The sequence below is a fragment of the Phocoena sinus genome, chromosome 10 (assembly GCF_008692025.1).
Source record: "Phocoena sinus isolate mPhoSin1 chromosome 10, mPhoSin1.pri, whole genome shotgun sequence".
In the NCBI taxonomy this organism is placed as follows: domain Eukaryota; kingdom Metazoa; phylum Chordata; class Mammalia; order Artiodactyla; family Phocoenidae; genus Phocoena; species Phocoena sinus.
In genome coordinates, this window is record NC_045772.1 from 3992440 (window position 1) to 4010636 (window position 18197).

The window sequence follows — 18197 nt, forward strand, 5'->3', positions numbered from 1 at the left end:
GAACGGAACAAAAAGGCTGCCACTTCCCTGGGAAAGGGCTTCTCCTCCTCCTGCCTTGAGCTGGGACATTGGCTTTTTTCCTGCCTTTGGACTTGAAGTGAAACTGGCCCTTTCTGGGGATGGAGCTTGCAGGCCTTCGCACTGCACTTACACCACTGGTTCTCGTGGACTTGCCGCTAGCCACAGGCCGCAGCTCCTTCAGTCAACCTTAGGGTGTGTGCGCACATCCTGTAGGCTCCATGCCCCTGAGAACCTAACAGAGGCGCTGCAGCATCCTCGCCGTTTTACCGACAAGGAAGCCAAGGCTCACGGGTACCTTTAGGCCTGCAGGCCTTCCTCCAGGGCGCGGGGGCTCCACCCCGCCTTTCCTGAGCCCCGGGGCCTCACCTGCTGCTCCCTCCTGGCCCCCCAGACGGTGAACCACTCACTGCACAAGTCAGTCCTCCAGGCCTTGACCTGGCCACGGCACCCGCACAATTCAAGCAAGGACTCTCAAAGCTCCCTGCCGTGGGGGCCTCCTACTGGAGGGAAGGCACCCTGGGCTTCACAACCCCTCGCCCCCATCGCCATCCCCCGCTCTCTGCTCGTGCCCTGGCTTCTCTTTCTTTCTTGAATTGCCCTGGCTCCTGCCCCGCCTTCATGCTCAGCTCTGGGATCCGGACACTGCTGGCTCCTAAGGCCTGACCCCTGACACCCCCTCCGGGCAGTGTGGAGTGTATCCTCAGGCTGCCTTATCCTTCAGGACGTTCCAGCCACATACATCTGCCCAAACAGCCCTGGGCCGCACAAGAAGGGGGCTGGGGACGCTAGAAAGAAGGGCTGGGAGATGAAACCCCTCCCACGCAGGGCTCGACATCACAACTCTGGGTGTTGTGACAGACCCTGCCAACTATCCCCACCACCCACTCTGCCTCTTTCCTGTGGTCAGGGACCACCAGCGCCCTGAGGGAGGCACACGGCCACCCGACTAGACACAGCCCGGCCCAGCTTCACTCAGGACCGAGTGTGACCATGGGGCTAAACTCGCACCAACAGGAGAGTGTTAAGATGTGTGCTTGCCCTTCCCTCTCCTTCCTTCTTCCCAAAGGCAGGAAATAGGCACGCGGTAGTCACCCAACCTCAGCTGTGCAGCGGTGGCACCCGAGGAGACGGCAGAGCCGCCAGACACAGAGGAACTGGGCTCCTGCCGGCCCCCAGGGCTCTCGGTCCCCAGCCCGCTTGCCCGTCTCCCTCGAGTGACAGCCCAGAGGCCACTCATCCCATGATGAGAACGAAGCATCAGTCTGGTGGGGCCACAGTATTTTGGGGTCTCTGTACAGCAGCTCAACTTGCACCCAGGGGAGCAGGGGAGCGTTTTTGTTAGTGTGGAATATAGAACATGCAGAGGAGGACACAAAGCCAAGTGCACAGCTCAGTGAACGATCACAAAGTGACCACACCCATGTGACTGCTCTCCTTGCTTCTACGGTCCCATCTGTTGATGAACTTTAAAGACACAGTCATGTGGTAATCATCTGTGCGTGGCGTCTTTCACTCGACATTGGGAACCCACCCCTGCTGAGTGTGGCTGTCGAGTCTCACGCTCCGTGAATGTGTCACTGCTGAGGACACTTGGGTTGTTCCCACGTCCTGGCCGTCACAAGTAACGAACGTTTGCATCTCGTCTGTGCCTCTGGTTCACCAACGCATGTATTTTTGTCAAGTATGATCCTTGCAGTGGAATCGCCGGTCACACTCTACGCTTACCTTCAAATTTAGCAGACAGTAAATGCCAGATTGTTTCCCAAAGAGGTTGTGCCAGTTTACACTCCCCCAGCAGCATTCGAGAGTCCCGTGTGCCCCACATCCTCACCAATTCACGCATGGCATTGCTGCTCTTAGCTATTCTGGTGGGGAGCAGTGGTATTGCATTGTTTGTTTTTTTGCGGTACGCGGGCCTCTCACTGCTGTGGCCTCTCCCGTTGCGGAGCGCAGGCTCCGGACGCGCAGGCTCAGCGGCCATGGCTCACGGGCCCAGCCGCTCCGCGGCATGTGGGATCTTCCCGGACCGGGGCACGAACCCGCGTCCCCTGCATCGGCAGGCGGACTCTCAACCGCTGCGCCACCAGGGAAGCCCTGCATTGTGGTCTTAATTATTTCCTTGATTACTAAGGAGGTTAAGTACCTTTCATGTGTCTGTTGGTGAAATGGGTATCTACTGTGTCTAGCGCCTGTTCAGGTCTTGTCCCCATTTTTTTTTCTAAGTTTTTTAATGGATACATATTCTTTCTTTACACATTTGGGATATGAACCCTTTGGCAATTACGTATGTTTCAAATCACTCCTCCCACTGCCTTTTCAGTCTCTTAAAGGTGATTCTTTAGTTTTTAATAAAGCCCATTTTCATCGCTTTTGTAACAGAGTTAAGAATTCTTACCCTATCTAAGGTTGTGAGACTTATTTTCTAGAATTTCTAGCATTTTGCTTTTCCTATTCAGATTTACAATCCAACTAGGAACTGATATGTTCATATGGTACAAGGTAGGTAGGGGTCAATTTCCTTTACCCTCTATAGATATTCAATGGTCTCAGCGGGATTTTTGGGAAAGATCACCCTTTCCCCATGCTCTGTAATGCCACTTTAAACATATACCCAGTCTCCATTTGTGAGGGTCTGTTTCTGGACTCTGCTCTGCTTCCTTGGTCCATTTACCTATCCTTGTGCCAATAAAATACTGTTCTAAGGAATCTCGCTTTGAATAGTTTTAACCACCACGTTCTTCTTTCAGTGTCTTGGCTATTCTTGGCTTTTTGCATTTCCTTCAGAATTTACTTAAAATTTTTACTTTCTAAATATTTGTTGCTAGTCTGTAGAAATTCAATGCATCTTTGTATATTAACCTTGTATTCAGTAACCTGGCTATACTCATTGATTCATCCTAACGTTTTATGCACGGACTTCTGCATTAACTATATAAACAATCCTGAGTTCTCTTCCGATTACTACCCTTCCACCTCTTTTTTGGGATGTTTTCCATCAGCTATTTCACCTTTCCAACATAAGTGGTGAATTGTGACCAACCTTGCCTCATTAATGTCAAGAGGACAATTTTCAACATTTCTTCAAGTTCGGTATGTGCTGAGGGAGTTTTTGGAGATGACTCCTTATCAGAATAAGGAACTTCCCTCCTGTGCCTAACTTGCTAAGGTGTTTTAATAATATGTTGGATGCTGAATTTTATTGTGAACTTTTTTCTGCACGAATTATGATTTTGTCTTAATTTGTTAATGCAGTTTACTACTTAAAAAAAAAATGTCATCCCAATCCTGCATCTCTAAAATATAGTTTGTTAATAATGTGTTTAGGATCGTTGGATCTATGTTCACACGTGAGATTGGCCGTTGCTTTTCTTCCAATAAACTTTTCAGATCTTGATATCAGGATCATGCTGGCCTTATAAAGAGTTCTGAAATGTTCTCTTTTTCTGGAAGAGTTTGTGTGTGGTTAGCGGTATTTCTAAAATATGGTAGAATCTGTTGCTGAAGCTGAGCCTCGAGTTTTCTCTGTGGAATTTTTAAAGATTCAGTATTTTAAATATTATAAGATTTTATTTCATTTTGTGTTTTTTTAAGGAATTTGTCCATGTCATCTAAAAGTTCAAATTTACTAATGTAAAATATTCACAGCATTCTTTTATGGACTCCTAATGTCCACGAGATCTGTAGCGATAATGATTTTCTAGGTGATCTTTTTTCTTTATTGGTCTCACCACAGTTTTCTCAATCTAATGTATTTTTTCAAAGAACCAATTTTGGGCTTTATCTTCTTTGTGTGTGTGTGTGTGTGTGTGTGTGTGTGTGTGTGTGTTTTAATATTACTATTGTGGTTATTTCCTGTTTAATTATTTTCTGATCTCATATTTATTCTTTTAACTGTGGTTTTAAGTTCTTTTTAAAAACCTTCAACTGTGGTTTTAAGTGCTTTTCATAACTATTTAAGATAGTGCCTAGGTTACTGGTTTTCTGCCTTCTCTTCTCACATATACATTTAAGGTAATAAATCTCCATCTAGGAAAAGCTTTAGCTGCAGCCTGCAATCTTTGACATGTAGCATTTTCATTAACATCCAGTTAAAAATTTTTCTTAATTTCCATTTCTTCATCTGACCCTTAGGTATTTGAGAAATGTTATTTAATCTCTAAAATTGTGGGGATTTTCGAGTTACCTTCCTGGTATTGATATGTAGCTTAGTTGTACTGGGGTCAGAATATACCATGTGCGATTTCAGTCCTTCGAAATTCGGTGAGATTCGTCTCACGGCACGGCAAAAGGACCCATTTTGGTAAGTGGTTCCATATACACTTTAAAAGAATGTGTATTCTGCAGTTGTTGGGTGTGTTGCTCTACATGTCTACGTGCCAACAGCACTGATCAAATGCTTACTATCCTTCCTGATTATTTTTGTCTTATTTCACCACTCACTAAGAGGACAGACCACTGCGCGCTGACCTTATGATGGCTCCAGCCGCTGTGCAGATCAGGGCAGGAACATCCACAGGTGGTCTCTAGACGGCTGGCTGGGAGCGAGGGACAGCGAGGCACAGAGAGGGAGGGAGGGAAACTGACAGAACAGCCCCTCCCCTCTGTTGCTCACAATGACTACTTAGCTTACTTAAAGGAAAGAAAAGAATCATCTGTCTGAGTGAATTTTCTCTTGCTGTTGCCTTCTTGGTCACCTGAAGGTCAAAACTAAACCTACAGCCTCACCTTACTTATTTTCTTTATGGCATTTACTACAATATGTGACGCTCTTGTTTTTATCTGCTTGCTTGTTAACTTTGTCATCTTCATCAGAAGGTAAGCTTCACAAGGGCACGGACTGTGTCTTGTTTACTGCTGTATCCCCAGGACCTGCCTGGTACACTGCTCAAGGAGGAAACTTAGGCTCAGAGTGGTTAAGCGACCTGCTCAAGACCACACAGCTAGCAAGAAGTGGAGGTGAGATTTGAGCTTGGATTGTTCTAACTGCAAAGCCCGTGCTCTACCCATGAAGCTCCCCTGGCCCTCCCCCATCTACAGCCACAGTTTAGGCATTTCTGCTACATTTACTCTCTATGCTTCTGGGGAAGGAAGCCATATTTTTTCCCTCATTCATTCCCTTCTAATTAACCACAGCAATTAATCATTAAGCATTTACTGCTGTGTGACCCCGGGCATTAACCTCTGCAACTCAACTTCCTCATTCATATAATGGGATTAATACTGGAACAGACCGTATAATTACGATGAGGATAAAGTGATGAATATTTTTAAGGTGCTTAGAACGTCGTGTGGTACACAGAAAGCATCATACAGGTATCTGTTAAAGACACAAAACACACTAAGTGAGCACCTACTGTATGCCCAGCACTGTGGCGAGACGGGGAGCAAGAGACCGGGCGCAGTTCCCACGCACGTCCGTCAGCTGGGCTCACGATGAAGGTGTCAGAGGCTTAGAAGTGCGTGTCGCTGCAGCAAGAACACAGCCAGCATCAGCGAGTGTTCCCCACGAGCCAGGCACCACCCCGAGCACTCCACCCTCGTTTAGGTTCATCCTCCTACACACTCCTGGACGCTGCTGGTGTGACAAGCCCCACGTTAGCGATGACAGAATCTGCCCGCAGTTGCGCAGCCGCAGAAGGGGCCTGGGGCCCAGGCCCTCACTCGGTTTATGCTCTCAACCACCATGCTTATACACAGCGGCGGTGAAAACCAGATCCAGCCTGTAAAACACGCAAGCGCTCGCCTAACTGAAGTAAAAGAAGCATAACGCGGTTTCATATATAGATGAAGAATGTACATTATGTTGTTTAAACAAGAAGAAACATTTAACTTAATGTTCCTAATTTAAGGCTGCAATTTAAGCAGGAATAAACAACTATCAAAACCTTCAGAAAGTCACTTCCACCGACATGATTGTCTTTGGTTGTGATGAGGAAAGTCTGACGGATGAGTTAACACTGTAACCACTACATTTACAGAAAGAGCTTTCCTTTAGAATTCATATATGCTGTAGATGGTAAATCGAATTTATACTGTAAAGTACTATCTAGATAACATTTGACCTGAAAAATCCAAATAAATATATTAAAATGTGCAGGGAAGAAGAAAACAGATATTCTATCATATAAATACAAGGGAAAAAATCTGACCTTTAAAAAAGGTTTTTAATTGATTTTCCATATTCAGGCCACTGGAGCTGAAATTATCAGAACCTTGGACAGCACTGAGAGGGCCTTTTTCCTCCAAAGGACTGGTTTTGTGGTAGACTCTAAATGTTAAGGTACTTCCTTCCCTTCTCTGCATTTAAAAATTGTCTTAATTTTACTGCCTCTCATACAAAAATTGATTCCTTTATGTGCAGAACTTATCGATGGCGAAATATATATATATATTTACGTCTTCCTCTTGCAAACAAAAACTGGCATTTTTGTCCCATCACCTTTGTTTACTTATCCATCTTATCATTATTCATATAATTAAAGGATAGTGAAAAATCACTTAAGTAACATTTAAATCTCAGGTGTTGCTGTTAAAAGCAGATCAGTGCCTTCAGAAGTTAATGGACGCAAGATACCCATATGTAAAATCTAAATTTTTTAAGATTTACTAATTGGTAGCCCAAATGACCTCAATCATTCCTCTACTTCCCATTTTGCAAAATGGACATCTTTCAGCAGTTTCCAAAGCATGGTGGTTAGCTTCGGAAGTTACTGAACAAAAATGCATCTGGCATTAGCTTCCAAAAACGCCATACCCATGAGATGTACTCATATATATGGACACGTGGACAAATTCTAATGGTTTATTACTAAAACTGTGAAAATAAATATTTTTGAAATATTAACACCCACTATTAAGGTATTAAAGAAATCATTCTGCAAATACTTGAACTCGATGTCAAGCAGAAAAGCCTTTCTCTGATACCTTTCAGAATAAAGCAGCCTAAAAAATTGAACTGCTTTGTCAGTCTGCTCTTGAAAGCAATAATACGGTCACAAAACTTGCTGTGACCATTCTGTCTCTTTACAAATTTTGTAAGGCTGGCCTGCCTTTTTTTTTCCCCTTCTAAATGACTGATTGAGGTGGTGCTTTAATCCTCTGTAGCATGTAAAACAAGGTTCTCAGAAGCTCTAAGTCCGCTGGCAGAGGACAGGGAAGCTGTTGTGCTCAGGAATTAATCTGTCCAAAGGCATCAAAAGCTGCGACAATGCAGCCATCGGCATGTTTTCACTGTGCAAGCCCTACATTTCCTATTTAGAAAACACATAACCATCACCCCGTTCTGTACTCTCACAGGCTCCCTTTTATTTATTTGTGTTTGTTATTATATGGCTTATACCGACATGTTTGTGTGATGCCACTGGTGTGCATACATCCATTGAGAGGAAAAAAAGAAGTGTCTATTGCAAACTTGTTAAAAGGAAAAAGGGACCCCCACTGCTTTTTCCCTTTGGCCAGACTTCTATTTAGAGAATAAGGTTTTAACTCTCTGTGTCCCAGAAGAGAATGACTTCTTCGTGCATTTTGAATTTTGCAAAGGATTCTTTACTGACAGAATGTCACAAATGAGAGGAAAAAAAAATGTTATTCATAGATTATCACAGTCCTAGAAGCTGGTATTTCTTCAGTTATATAGAGGGCATCAGATCGCACATGGGAAAACTTTTATTTTGTTCTTAACATGCTTAAAGCTGTGTTTTACAAAGCAATTTAAGTATGGCTACAAAAACTTAGGAGCATTTACTTTGGAACAGTCGGTATTTCTGTAGAACTTCTGGTTGGGTCTTTGCTGTTTTCATTTTGGAAGGTTCAACAGAAATTGTGCAAAATCTCACAAGATAGTTTAGTAACATGGCTGCTCAAGAAGATAACGTGTTTTAAGCATCTGCAACAGGACCTCCCATGAGAGTTTTTGTGGATTGTATTAATGATCTGGGTGGTTACAAAGATTTTAGTGCTCACTTAATCCAGTTCTACCTCTGAGTGTGTGTATATACAGAGAGAGGTACAGACAGACAGACACAGGTCAATTAACCTCCCACCTCTTCAAAGCTACTCTCGCAATTCCAGCGAAGCCCTGGCCAAAACTGAGTGGTATGCCTTTCCAAGACTGGTGCTTTTTAAACTGAGGAAGACACGGATGAGCGTTTAACACTGTGGCCCGGCACACAGAGACGACCATGAACTATTCCTTCCCACTTACAGCCTTAACAGTGGGTAAGATGCAGGCATGGCTGGTAAACGTCACGGGTCTGGAGAAGCCCAAGTCTAGGGTGATCTGGGAAGGGAAGAGTTAACGGCGCCCACATTCCCTCACCCGCTCACTCCCCACATTCCCTCACCCGCTCACTCCCGCCACATTCCGAAGGGACAGGGCTCAGTGACAACACAGCCCAGGACCTAAAGTGAAGAGGGACAGCCCTCTATTCTTCAGCATCTCTTGAATTAATTAACTGGAAATGAGTCTTGTCAATGTTTTGGAAAGGCAGAAGGGGTGAAAAGAGATTGCTAGAATTAATCACAGTGAGAAACTACTTCAACTGCCTGCCACAGCCCAGAAAACCCCACGGGAAGAGACAATGAAGGGAAGGAGGCCGACCTGCCGAGGAGCAAGCGGACCCGAGCAAACTTCCAAGCCTTTGCCAAGGAAGGGACATGCGCTCAACAAGAGGAATTTATTATCTGCGGCCACAGTAAGTACAATATATCACTTAAACGCACATTGTATCCACGGGGACAAAAGCAAACCAGACAGTTACATTTTTAAAGCAAAGAAACCACAGAATACTCATGTACTTTCACTTCTAAGCTTACACGCATTTAACTCTATTGTCTAAAAGACTCACGGGTTCTTGAATTTGTACTTAATAAATCTTCAAACACTCGCAAGTTCACATACTGCGGAAGATGACAAATCCATGAAACAGATTCCAAAAATTCAGAGTTTTGGATGGAGAGTTCATTCACTAAGAAGAAAAAAGAAACAAAACTGCAGATGTAACAGAGCTATTTACAAGAACAGTCAAATGAAAAAACATACAGAGAATTTTGGTCCACGATAGAAGTAGTGGAAAGAAACCTGAAACAGCTCATTCAGTATCACACAAGGAGTTTTCTGCTCTTTTCACTGCCGAACATCAGCCATCTTTTAAAGAAAGTCTAATTACTGCCAAAAACTTTTAGACCACGTGAAAATTTCGATACCGTTTTCTATTCTTCCCCTAGAACGAGTCTGAAATTTCAACTCTCTTAAAATGGCAGCATAAAGCCTGAATGAAAAATTACTTGCAATTAGATTTAGGGCTTTCTTTGCCATCTTAGAAGGCAAAATTACTCCCATCCATGTCCTTATGAAGGAACTGTGTCACGCCCAAGGTGACGGGGAAGCGGGGACCACTTTCTACAAACTGAAAGGGAATTACCACTCCTTCTGGCATACTTACCAGCTGAGGTGTGTCACTAGTAGACTTCAGAATCAGCTTGTCACCCCTCTTCTCAACTTCAAAACCCACTTTTTTAAGTAGGGACGCGTCTGCCAGGCCCTGCTCCTCCATCTTTGCAATCAAATCTTGGTTTTGGCTATTGTCCTCCGTGAGGTTTCGGATGGCGAGCACCACCCACTGGGTTAGAACTGGAACCAGAGTGAAGGAATCTGCCAGTGTACTTTCCTGTTTTAGAACTTCCCACGAGCATTACTGGAAAAGGAGGAGAGGAGCAAGCAACCCTAAAAGCCCAGAATCAACACATTTTTCTTAAGGATGTGCTACGAATACGCATGCAAAGCGAGTAATAATTAAAAAGTTATAAGACACGCATATACACATGTATGTCCAACGTGTGTGTGTGTGTGTGAGATGTCCAGCAACCGGCCCACAGAGATCCTGAACTGAATGAACGAACGAGGAAGCAAAGGCTCAGAGCAGTCACATCTGAGGTACGTGAACACAAGCCTGTGTGCAGGACTGCACGTGCACGCACACACACGTACGCTGGATGATTATGTTACTGAGTCAGCAGGCAAGGAATAAGAGCGCTGCAGGATGAGGCATGAAGACGCCGGGCTGGAATCAGACAAGAAAACCATCTTGTTTAAAGTAAGCCCAGTTACAGATAAGAATTGTTTGCTGGGAGTCACCATGGAATTTCCCTCATTCCATATTTTAAAGACGAAGGAAGACTTTGAAGGATTTACTGTTCAGTCCGAATCCTTGTGCCCTTGAGAACGCATCTCATCCTCGTGCCCTACTGTGCCCTGGCCCTAATTTTAAATGTTGTGCACGGCGTCTTTCACAGCAGACAGGAGACACCTTACGAAGAATATAGAATCACTGCACTGTTTTCTGAAGTCTTTGACTTAGTTACCAAGAGCTGTGTAAACCTCGCGAAGGCATTAAGTTGCGGCTAGATGTCCTTCTCTAAAGGTTGTATAAAAACTGCTGTAGTCTTGGATCCAGGGACACAGAGAGATACCAAGAACAGTGGGCCTGGCACCCTCTGTAGTGCCAAGCGTGGAACAGACACTTTTTCCAATGAAAAGAGGCCCCCCTGCCCAAGATCAGATGGAAGGTAGCAGGAAAAAAGCCCTTTCTCCTTATTACCAGACGTTTCCCATGCAGGCATTTCTGATGCCAGAACTGGGGCTCTGTGCCCCCAAAAGGTATGAGAGGCGGGTCCTTCAGCTGGAGAGTCGCACTCCTGATCTCGTCCCGCGTCCCGGCACGGCGGTGAGGCTGGGGCCGAGATGCTTCTGGCTCCTCGTCTGGACACAGGAAGCCACAGAGAAAGGCCGCCATATGCACAAAGAAAGTGTATCAAACTGTTTCCCTAGTGCAATAACCTCAAAGGAAACTAAAAAGTGAGCCTGAGACTAAAGTTAGGCAAATGAAACAGGAAATGCACCAGTTTTGTGTTCAGGAAGCATTTTGTGGTTGCTCCCTGTCAGTCCCTCCAACACAGCCCACACTGGCCCGCAGTCCGGATCACACTGGGACCTCACACAGGAACCAGCTGCCGGCCGGCCCGCCTCCCCAGCTCCTCCAGGACGGGCCACGGGGCTGCATGAGGAAGAGGACCAGCAAACGCTGTGCAGTAAATGACCCACTGGTCTTAAGAGGCTTATCATCAAAACCACTCGGGGGTATAAATGGCTAACGTGTTCCAAAGGGCAAAGAATGGGAATTGCCGGCCGGCGCCCAGCTGATGTGATTCTATAGTTAGCCGCCCCCTTTGGTGGGGAAAGTGTTCTCATCTCGCCATTGCCTGTCATCCTCTCATGATAAAGCCCAGGTCCTTTAGAAGACGGTACTCCTTTCCTGGAGATGAATCCACACAAGTACTCACAACACGTAAAACCTAAATCTGGGCTTCCTTGGTGGCACAGTGGTTGAGAGTCCGCCCGCCGATGCAGGGGACGCGGGTTCGTGCCCCGGTCCGGGAAGATCCCACGTGCCGCGGAGCGGCTGGGCCAGTGAGCCATGGCCGCTGAGCCTGCGCGTCCGGAGCCTGTGCTCCGCAACGGGAGAGGCCACGGCAGTGAGAGGCCCACGTACCAAAAAAAAACCCCAAAAAAACACACCTAAATCTGCGTTTCTCCTTCTTTGCCACATCACCAAACCCCCACTTTGTGACAGGATAGAGAATAAAAATAATGATCCGGGCGACAGAAACTTCCAACACATCAGTAAATTTCTCAGCAATGAATCATTTGCTCCAATTGATTTCTCATGCAGGACGACATCATCATTACTCAAATCCATTTCCTCACTCGTTGTAGGAAAAGGGGGAGGCAGTGATCATGAGAACCGACTGGCGAAGCGAACATCTGAGGGTAAATTTAGGCAAGCCTAGAGAATTCTAGTTCATAGGTATAACTCTCTAACGCTAAACGACAGATGCAAAAAGCTGCTTCCTGAAGCTTCCTAACCAGGAAGCTTAAATATAATTGAAAGAAAAGGGAAATTCCCAGAAATGCATCGCAAGCACCTCAAAACTGGAGGGTTGATTGGCTCTGTAATCGAGGAATGTGATGCCAGCCTTGTCACTGCCAGTTGCCAATGCCGAGTGTCTCTGGGGGAAGGAACCACCATGCAGAGCTCGAAATGTCAAATGGTTTCAGTTACAGGGCAAATAAGACCCCTGCAGAGGGTCCCCGCATCCCTCTGTGCCAGGTGCCCTTCACACCCCAGGCTCTGTCAACATCACCTCGCCAGGCCCCACCTGTCTGTCCACACGAGGCCCTGCCCCGGGACACGCCTCCCCTCACCTGCCCCTTCCCCACAGGGCGCACAGCCGAGCTCACGCTCCTGGAAGCCCACCCTCTCTGTCCCAGCCCCCCCTCATCACCAGCATAAGCTAGGCGCGCCTGCTCTGTATTTCCAAAACACCTCCCCCCACCCCCCCGCCCTTTTTTTTTTTTAACTAGTTCTCATCCCATTGCACTTACTTATCTGCTTAGGTGTCCATGAGCTTCTCAAGGCCAGGAGCCACACAGAATCCACCTCTAGATCCCCAGCACACAGCTCGGTCCTGACACAGAGTGGTTTCTCAATGTGTTTGTTGACGTCATGTGAGCTATGATTATGTTTATATCTCTGTCCGCCTGAACACCCTGTGAACTCCTCATAAGCAAGTCTGATGTCTTATTTACCCTTCTGTCCTCCGTTCCAAGAACGGTGCTGGGAAATGTTTGCCTGATGTCCAAGTGAGCAAACGCTATCTCCCACTCACTGTGTGTGTGTGTGTGTGTGTGTGTGTGTGTGTGTGTGTGCGCACGCGCGCGTGCGCAGGAAGGCACCGTGGCACTGTAGTGACCCACACAGGCTGTGCTCTTCCTTCTGCAGCAGTCCTTGGTGTGGTTTCCTGACTCAGGGCTTTGCAGGGTTGAGAGACTAGATGAAAGTAAATGCAACCTGGGCAAGGAAGCTGGACCGTGTAAATAAGAGGTCCATGACAACAAAACGCAGGAGAATTCCCATGTGGACGGATGCAAGGGTGGATTTCAATCATGTTCACCTGCGGGGGTAACTAGCACACTTTGTGGAAGTCCCGTAACGGTGTTCTAAGAAGTGTTTAGTATCTCATTTCTGTAGAGAAACTTACACGATCCCCGTTTTATGTGCAGGAAAAAGGAGCACGGAAGAGGATGAGATTAATGACGATTTTCCTGATGGACAGACCTGCTGGGCCGCACGGCTTCAGGAACGGACGTGACCGTCACATCTCCCAAGGATCGCGCTCCTGGTACAGCCACCATACCAACAACCCAGCGGAAGTAGCACTGGAGTCCAAGGCAGCAAAGGCAATCTAGTCTTCTTCCGAAACCGGTATTCAAAGGGCAAAAGACGTTAAGTGGAAGGCATGGGAGGGGTCGGGGGCAGGAAGGCCATACAGCCACGGTGGGGTCAATGCCCTTCCAGAACCTTGAATATCAGAGATGACACACGAACAACAGTGCAACCCCCAACACTTTCACTTAAATGTATATAGTTCATATTCTTTGTAAGTGAAACTGATCTCATTTCCTCTTTAAGGAGGATTTCACGACGTGCCGCCTCCTGCTCTTCCTGCGCAGATACGAAAGGTGTGCGCTACATCTCTACCCTAAGCAAGCACAGCATTTTGGGGTTTGTACTGTCCGCCTATAAATTAAATACCACACAAAGGTCCTCTAATTTGTCCCTATTTCCAGTGGGAACATTTTGGCACTACTGTCTAGGGTCTCCGACTTAATAATAATTAAAAAACCAAATTTTAATAGTCGTTGCTTTCATAACGTTTGCGTCGCAAAGAGAAGCACGGAAAGCCGCACCCCGACCCTCTCCGCCGCCGTGAGCTGTGTCTGATGCCCAAGCCCGGCTTATGAATATGCACGCACGGCTCCCCTCGTTAGCGCAGGAAAGGCCGAGCCTCGAGGGTCACAGGGAGATGAAAGCGTGCCCCGGTTAATATTCACATCACCCTCTTGTTCCCTCTCTACGGAGACAGAAAGCAAGCAAGAGTGGGGGAGAAAATTAAACATCTTCTAGAGCCTCTAATCCTTAACACTCGAAGTGCTTTATTGTCTGCTTGGCTTTAGAAAGACAGCTTCTAACGTTTCCATGGCGACTCCAAACAGAAGGCGTGAGCCTGTTTGTTACAAAACCGCCTTCAAAGAACCCTGCGATCAGCACTAGGGTGAGGACTCGACAGTCCAGCCAGCTCTTCATCAGAACACGTGGTGTCTTGAAGGAGCCGCAGAGACGAGCGTGGGACTGAGCACCTGGAAACCACAGGGCCTGGCGAGTCCAAGCGAGAAGTGGTCCCTGCCCCACCCCCCGCCGAGCACTCGTGTGGCGGCAGTGGTGCGTCGGGATTCGGGAGGACGCGGGCTCCACGCTGAGCCCTGCAGCCTTGCACCAGGTAGGTGAGGAGACAGGGCAGGGCAGAAGGATGTAGGCTGGGGGACTAACCGAGACAGAAAAAGAGTCCACAACCAGCAGATGTATGTGCCCAATTCATTTTTAAAGTCAAGTTAGGTGAGTTAAAACATTAAACCTGGAACTGTCTGATGAGAAAGACGCCACCTAACTTTCAGTTATTGAAATCAGTGCTACTTAAAGTCCTGCAGGTGCCCGGGACGCAGGCCCCGCTATGACAGGGACTCTGCTCTGGTCACTGCTGTGTCTAGAAGGCTGCTGAGAACAGGGGGTGGTAAATTATGGCCCGTGTTTTTGCATGGCTGCAAGTTAAAAGTAGTTTTCATATTTTTAAATGGTTGGGGAAAAAAATCGAAAGAAGAATACCAATTTGTGACACACAAAAATTATCTGCAGTTCAAACTTCAGTATCCATAATAAAGTTTTACTGGCACACAGCCACGCTCATTCATTTATGAACTGTTTACGGCTGCTTTCACACTGCAGCGGCTGAGCTGGTGAGTTGTAATGGAGACAGTATGGCTAGCAAAGCCAAAACTACTGACTAAATGCAGCCCTTCACAGAAAAGGTTTGCAAAACTCTGGCCTAGAACATGGAAGGAACCAATAAATATTTGTTGAATGAAAAAATAAGCTTTTAAAGGAACTGGTACTGAAAAACTTAAACTATTTAAATTAAAACAATTTAAATGATAAAAGATTTTACTGACTTTTCAGGATATATATGTGTGTACAGACAAAACTATATGTGTAATATCTATAAATGGTGTTTTACATATTAATATACCTGTAGATGTGAAATATATATATCTATATTTAATATAAAATGTATAACATACATATAACAAATATGTCTACTATACATAATATCTATGTTTAATTTTGCTTCCAGGATATTTTTAAAAATTATTTTTAGACAACAAACCCATTTATGGCAAGGAATTTATGTACTGGCAAACTTTCCAAAGCATATTACTTAGTAGGCCACAGAACATACGTCAGAAACCTTTGATGAAGTTGGTCTGAGAACAGGACGCCCCATACCAGGCAAGACTATGTCATTAGGCCTCCACGAAACCATGTCCTCTTCTGCCACAACATGACAAGACCTCCCTCAAGGTGAGGATGCTTAATAAACAGCTTCCACATCTAAACTAGTATCTTCTCAGACTATGGTAAAACTGCGTAATTTTTCAGACTGCAAAGTAGTAGTTCAGTTTTAAAATGTTCTGAAAATGCTTTACGTTGCTGAAAACCAAACACTTCAAAATATGGCAATTTCTGTCAGCCGCAGGAAAAAAAGGGCACGGAATGTGACACCGACAGGATGACTTCTCCTCCTGCTGAGATAACCAGCTCTGCTTCCCTCCCAGCCACGTGAGTCGGAGAGACTGTGCACCTCCGGGGCCACGCTCCCGGTGGGCCCAGGTCTCCGACCCCGACCCCGTCTGCAGGCGTCCTGACCCACCTCTGCCCTGCTCTTCAAGTATTCACTTTCTGAGGAGAGAAGAAAAAAAAAAAAAAAAAAGTATTTCCCAAACGGTTGCCCAGGGAACCCCAGGCTCCAATGAGGCTCTGGCTGCTGCAGGAGGAACCTGTCCAAACACGCCACAGGGGGCACCTGACTGGGGCGAGGCGGGGGCAGAGGAGGGAGGGCAACTTACCTATGACACGGGGCACAGACAAGAGAGGGTCCTCGCGGAGGAAATAAACCTGAAAAACACCGTTAGTGTTCCTGTATGAAGTGCCAACCACTTCTGCAGAGGTGACTCTACCTCCAAATGTTAAGAGAAACTTCGCTATGCAGTAAAGTGCATCCCAGCTCTGCCTTCATCTGCAACGATTCTCTCAACTTCCACGTAAGTCACTCAGTTAAACTACGCACTCCCTCTCACTCAGAAAACTAAAGTGGAAGTCTTCATCGTGCAGACTGTGCACCCGGCCTCCTCTCACGGTGCTGGAAACCAGTGTGTGTTCAGTAACCACCACAAACCACCCTTTGGGCTCCCTCTTCCTTCTCCAAATTGTTGGTCTATCTGATGTCTAATTTCCCTCTGCATTTTTGCATTTTAATACGAGGGCACATCTGTGGTTCAAGTGTTTCAGTGCCGTGCCGACGCGGACTGTTCTAGGTTTTGTAGTGTATCCTAACAGCATTTATAAATCAATGTATGTGTACGCTCTCATTTGCCAATTAACGGCTAATCGCTAGTACTGAACACGGTAAAATAAACCCCAACTAACAGAAGAGGGTGGGGGAACAAATAACTGGCAAATTTGTAAACTGCAGGTCACAGTCTGAAGAACATAAAACAATACTGGTGTTTAATATGTCCTACAAGAAGGAGGAGAGACTTTCAGTCTTTATCGAGGGAAAAAGTCATCTCAGAAACACCACTGCTTTGAAAGCCGAGGCTGCCTTTCGGTCTCTTAAATCTCTAGGGAACTAGAACATCAAAGAAGTGGTACAAAGGCCCAATAAAACACTGCTGAATTTTGACAGAAATATCCTAACATACAAGGGTCAACCAGAGAAATGTCTCTGTGCATAACCTGTTTCTTAAAGATTCTGGAACAAAGGCTCCATTCACTGTCCTCAGTATGCACGACTTGCTTTCCGTCAACCCAACGTCTAAAGGGAGAGATGAGCTGGTCCCAGCTTGAAGGCCCCTCTCGGGAGCCTGAGCCGTCCTTCCATCTCGCCAGGCCCGTCAGCGTCATCACGTGGGCGAAGAACCGCGGAGCCATGGTCCTCAGCCTGGCCCCTGGCCGGGATGAGCCCTCTGTCCTTCACAAATCCCAGATGGCTAAAGCGCAGGCACCCAAGGTTGGCTGCTGTCACCCCGCCCAGCGAGCCTGTCAGTGTGGCGGTGAAGTAACGGGAAGATGATACCCGCTCGGGTCCGCAGTCACCACGCGCTTCCCACTCCAAAGCGCCTGTGGCCGAGCGAGGGCTGGGCTTGCAGGTACCTCACATCCACCGGGTTTTGTGGTAAAGGATCCTACGGCACCGAAACCAATTTTGTCCATCGCGCATTCTGGAGTCATCTTACTCACCACCTCAAAGCCGGGCGTGGTAAGAGGCAGTCGGTCTGGCGTCTGCCACACAACAGGTCTCATGTCAGAACCAACCAAGGCCACTTCTAACTTAAACCACAGGGCCTGGGGCCACCAAGCGGCTCCATGTGTATTTGGGGCAGGGCTCTAATGTCACTTCTGAGACTCCACAGGAGCCACTGCGCGTAACGTGTTCAGCAGAGCCTGGCACATGCCGGGCATGTAGCAGAGGCTCACGACACGGAGCAGGGCCTGTCCCATGGGGGGTCCCCCTCCCCCTCTCCTGGGTCCCCGCACACTATACTGTCACCGTGTCATCCTGAGCCCTTCTATGGAACGTGTGCTCACCTGTGTGCAGGGACTCCGGGCTGGGCCACTGCAGCTCCTGGCGCACACAGGAGGAGGGAAGTTTTAAACACCTCTGGATGAATGCTCCCTGGTGTCTGGCCTCCGTCCTCTAACAAGGGCAGGCACCCCAGTTCTCCCGTCAGATCTGAGCTGTACGTGAGGCATCAATGACACATGCACACAGACCCCACCCCGCGCTACACAACCTCAGCCTTTGGGCTGCAGGGGAGACCTCCTGAGGGAGAGGCTTTCTGGACACAGTAAACTTCTCAAGAAAAGCTACTGCCCCAGAGTCTCAACTCACATCCAGGGGTACTGCCAGCAGTAAGCTGCACTTTGGAGATGGCACAGAAGGGT

The 18197-nt window shown here is 46.9% G+C and overlaps 1 protein-coding gene across 2 annotated transcripts in view; it reads right to left on the bottom strand.

Moving 5' to 3' along the window:
• Positions 1-8677: 8677 nt before the first annotated feature.
• The window catches only part of ATXN10 (ataxin 10), a 154900-nt gene continuing 145380 nt past the window's right edge, over positions 8678-18197 (bottom strand). The window contains exons 11-12 of one of the 2 annotated variants that reach the window (XM_032645778.1): positions 9465-9652; positions 8678-8987 (exon numbers count right to left, since the gene is read on the bottom strand). In XM_032645778.1, coding sequence (XP_032501669.1) covers positions 8985-8987; positions 9465-9652 — 191 coding nt within the window. In that variant the 3' untranslated portion in view covers positions 8678-8984. Of the gene's footprint in view, positions 8988-9464; positions 9653-15289; positions 15933-16099; positions 16211-18197 lie in introns of those variants that run through there. The other variant, XM_032645777.1, reaches the window with a different exon arrangement.